General features: G+C 32.0%; 1 protein-coding gene across 2 annotated transcripts; it reads left to right on the top strand.

Annotated features, from left to right (window-relative positions):
• On the top strand, positions 1755–3857 carry LOC107626345 (theobromine synthase 2). 2 transcript variants are annotated; one of them, XM_016329211.2, is made up of 4 exons: positions 1755–1969; positions 2359–2772; positions 2885–3142; positions 3442–3857. In XM_016329211.2, exons 1-4 carry the CDS (start codon positions 1889–1891, stop codon positions 3796–3798), a joined length of 1110 nt encoding a protein of 369 aa, XP_016184697.1. In that variant the 5' UTR covers positions 1755–1888; the 3' UTR covers positions 3799–3857. The 2 variants fall into 2 exon arrangements, with proteins under 2 accessions (XP_016184697.1, XP_020972326.1); XM_021116667.1 differs by having other exon boundaries at positions 1966–2094.

Here is a 3879-nt window from a genome sequence, read left to right as displayed (position 1 = left end):
CAAGTATTTTTGTAAATTTTTTTATATCTTGTATCGTATAATTTTTAAAGTATATGAGATGAATGAATACTAAATGATCTTGAGTTGAAAATGTGCAAATACTTGAATGTGATAGTCTCATCACCCCTCAAAGCAAACTGTACAAAGACTCACATGACTACATGAGGATGACAAGTTATAAAAGCAAACTTGTCTTGCGTATGTGCTTACGTAAGCATATTTTGACTTCCCTAGCTAGATATCGTTTATTTTTGTGACTGAAATAAATTAAGGAAAAGTCTAGGGTCAGCAACTTTTGTATTTTTTTGTCAGTATTTAACCATTAAAATAAAAGTGAGTAATCTCCTACCATTAGATGTAATTTCACACCATTAAAAATATTATCGATGGCCAATTGATGATTACAAAACATATAAAAAAAAACAAAACAAAAAAAAATAAGGAACTGCTTAAATAGAGGGACAGTACCGTTTAAGACTACTCTTAAACTCAGTGGTGCAGCCACATTATAGAGAAGGGGGCAATGCCCCCCAAAATAAATAATATGTATATATAAGTCTCAATTTTTTTAGTTTAGTTCCTTTTTAATTTTTAATTTTTCTTTCTTCTTAATTTATATTTTTTATGTTGGCCCCTCCCAAAAAAATTTCTAGCTTCGCCCTTGATCTTCACTGGAACATGTGTTTTCATTTTTTACCGAAACTCCAATATACAGCCATGCAACTTGTGCGGGAGCATTGTGGCTAAAGCAAATCACAATGACATCCAGCTATTGGAGTATCTCATGTTGGATCGATTTAAAAAATAAAATCAGTCTAATTGGTTATAATTTTGATTTTGTTGTTTAATTTTTAGTTTAAGCCAATTTTATTCAAACAATTATAATTCACTTTGTATCGATTTGAACTAATTAATCAGATTCAAATTACGGCTCATTTTTTTACAAATGGAAAAAAAATGGTGTAACATCATAAAATGGAGGCTTGGCAAAATATTCATTGATATGGTGTCAGATGAAATCGTAACTTGCATTTTGGTTTTTTAAATTTTTTTTGCATTTTGGTTTTTTAAATTTTTTTTTAATTCCTGAAATTAACTAAACGCAGGTAACGTTTAGCATGTTTCAAATTCAAAATTTTTTTATTTTTTCTTTTTAGCCCAAAATGCAGGTTGCATTTTTTGTGTGTCAGAAAAATTTTTAGAAGCTGTAAAATGCAACCTGCGATTTGAATAAAAAAATATTTTAAATAAGAGCATTGCCTATAAATACGAAGCGAAACTGATGCTAGTATCCTCACTTCACTTTTACTCCTATTACTCTTTCTTCCATATTTGAATGATACGTAGTGAGTTTTTTTGGCATTTAATAGTGTAAAAAAAGTCAGATTAGGTGAGGTTGAAGTTATGGAAGGTATTGCAAATATACGAGTGTATTTTAACGGTAAGATTATACCAAACACACACAAAGGAGTGACTTTTGTATGTGAATATCCGTTTTTATTTGCTATTACATGTACCATGAGTTTTGTAGAGTTGCAAAATGGTCTTTGTGAGAACATATAAAGTCACATTTCGAAAAGGGTGAGCAGTTTCTCTATCATGTAAGGCGGATCTATTCATACTTTCATAGTACTTGAATTTCTATTCTCTATTTCTATTTACATATAAATTAATTATAATTTACCCTTATTATTCTTTTATATATTTTATTGTGACTTCACTTTAGAATACAAACCGAAGTTTAATTCTTAGAGAGTATTATTATTATTTTTCCTTAAAGCAAGTACCACCTGCTCATCTTTGCTTACTATAAAGAAGAGGGGTGTTTCAACAACTGAGTACTGTGGCTATTAAGCTTTTGAATCTTTGATAATCTTTGCTGTGATCAATGGCAACAACCACAAGCAAGTTCATTCACGCTAATGGTGGAGTTGGAGAAACAAGCTATGCTAACAACTCCTCACATCAGGTTCTCCTTACTACTTCTTTCTCTCTCTCTCTCTCTCATCTTGTGGAATTTGCAAGAGATTTATTTGTTCATATGAGAGGAAGAGAGAATTTAAGAGAGGGAAGTTGAATTTTCTTTTACATTTGGTAAAGATATCATATAGCTAACTTTACTTTCTATTATTTGAACTATTTGCACAATACATGTTACATTTATCCTACTTTATGTTGAAATTTAATGTTTAATTAGAAGTATTTTGGCTAACAAAGATTGAAATTTCGACCTCTTAGATAGAAGTTGTGATATCATGTAATAGATTAAGCATTTGTTATTCTCCTTGCATTATATTGGTATAAAAACCTAATTCCAAATTTTGTGGGGAAAAAAAAAAAACAAATTATTCCTTGCAGAATAAGCTAATATCCAAAGTGAAACCTATGCTGGAACAAAGTTTAAGGAGTCTCTATAGCAGCTCTCTACCAAGTTGTCTGAAAGTGGCAGATTTAGGGTGTTCTTCAGGTCCTAATGCACTCAAATTAGTGTCTGACATCATTGACATTGTAGATTCTATAAGCTGCAACCTTGATAATCATGATAAAAAGCCACTTGGATTCCAGTTTTTCCTGAATGATCAATTTCAGAATGATTTCAACAACATATTTCAGTCACTGCCTCACTTCTATGAGAGGATAAAGGAAGAAAAGGGAGAGAGACTCGATTCGTGTTTCGTGAATGCAACGCCGGGGAGCTTTTATGGGAGGCTCTTCCCTAACAATTCCATTCACTTCTTTAATTCTTCCACAAGTCTGCATTGGCTCTCTCAGGTTTGGCCAACTTCAATGATCTTCAATTTGTAATAAGATTTTGCTTACCTGTGCTTGATAACAAAATCCGTTATGTACTGACAGTGTAAAACGTTTCTTTGTTCTCGTTTAGGCCCCGAAGGGATTGGCTAAGGGAACCGGATTGGTTAATAAGGGAAACATTTACATAACAAGTACAAGTCCACCAGAGGTGTACCAAGCATATCTTGATCAGTTTCGACATGATTTCGGTGCATTTCTAAGATCTCGTGCAAAGGAATTAGTGCAGGGTGGTGGTATGTTTCTGTTGTTTCTTGGCAGAGATCAAAGTTCTGAAATAGTAACTCCTTATGGAATTCTTGGTTCAGCACTCAATGACATGGTTTCAGAGGTACATACATATATGCATACATAGACCATCCAAGCTTGAAGAAAATTCATTCTTGATAATTGCATAATTTTTTATGTTATATCTTTTGTTAAGAAATCATAAGCTTATGAAGTATGTTATATGTATATGGCAAGTGTTTCTAGATAGAAAATATAGAAACCATTGAGAAACGGTTGTGTGAATATATAATATGAAACACTTGGCAAGAAGAAAAATTGGATTCAAGAGTGGTTTACTAATTTCATATATGTATATATATCATTTTTCTAATTTCATATATGAAATCTAATGTATTGCAGGGTTTGATTGAAGAAGAAAAATTGGACTCAATTAACATGCCAAGATATGGTGCTACACCAGATGAAGTGAAACAAGTGATTGAGTCAGAAGGGTCTTTTACTCTTCAAAAGCTTGAAGCTATCAATACCCCTTGGGATGAGGGTTTGAACAAGAACAATGACAATGATGATACAAATATGAGTGCTGATTTCATAGCCAAATATGTAAGAGCTACTTGTGAACCGTTGATGAAGGCAGAGTTTGGTGAAGGAATAATTGGTGAGTTATTTGTAAGATATAGAAAGAAGCTTGTGGTGAAGTTGGAACAAGAGAAGTTAGAGTACACTAATTTGGTCATGTTCATGACTAAGAAATGACATGAATGTTATTATTTTGAATAAGCTATTCAAATATATAATTCTCTTCTTTTTTTTTTTTTTTTTCCTTTCATGGTTTCA

Source organism: Arachis ipaensis, chromosome B02, assembly GCF_000816755.2.
Source record: "Arachis ipaensis cultivar K30076 chromosome B02, Araip1.1, whole genome shotgun sequence".
Taxonomy (NCBI): domain Eukaryota; kingdom Viridiplantae; phylum Streptophyta; class Magnoliopsida; order Fabales; family Fabaceae; genus Arachis; species Arachis ipaensis.
The sequence above is the reverse complement of the archived record's forward strand: the minus strand, read 5'-3'. Positions and strand labels throughout refer to the sequence as shown.

Bases quoted from the DNA above. Each gene is read 5' to 3' on its own strand.
- LOC107626345 (XM_016329211.2), top strand. From the start codon at position 1,889: ATGGCAACAACCACAAGCAAGTTCATTCACGCTAATGGTGGAGTTGGA. The intron at 1,970-2,358 runs GTTCTCCTTACT...TATTCCTTGCAG, and splicing joins CTAACAACTCCTCACATCAG to AATAAGCTAATATCCAAAGT. The intron at 2,773-2,884 runs GTTTGGCCAACT...GTTCTCGTTTAG, and splicing joins GTCTGCATTGGCTCTCTCAG to GCCCCGAAGGGATTGGCTAA.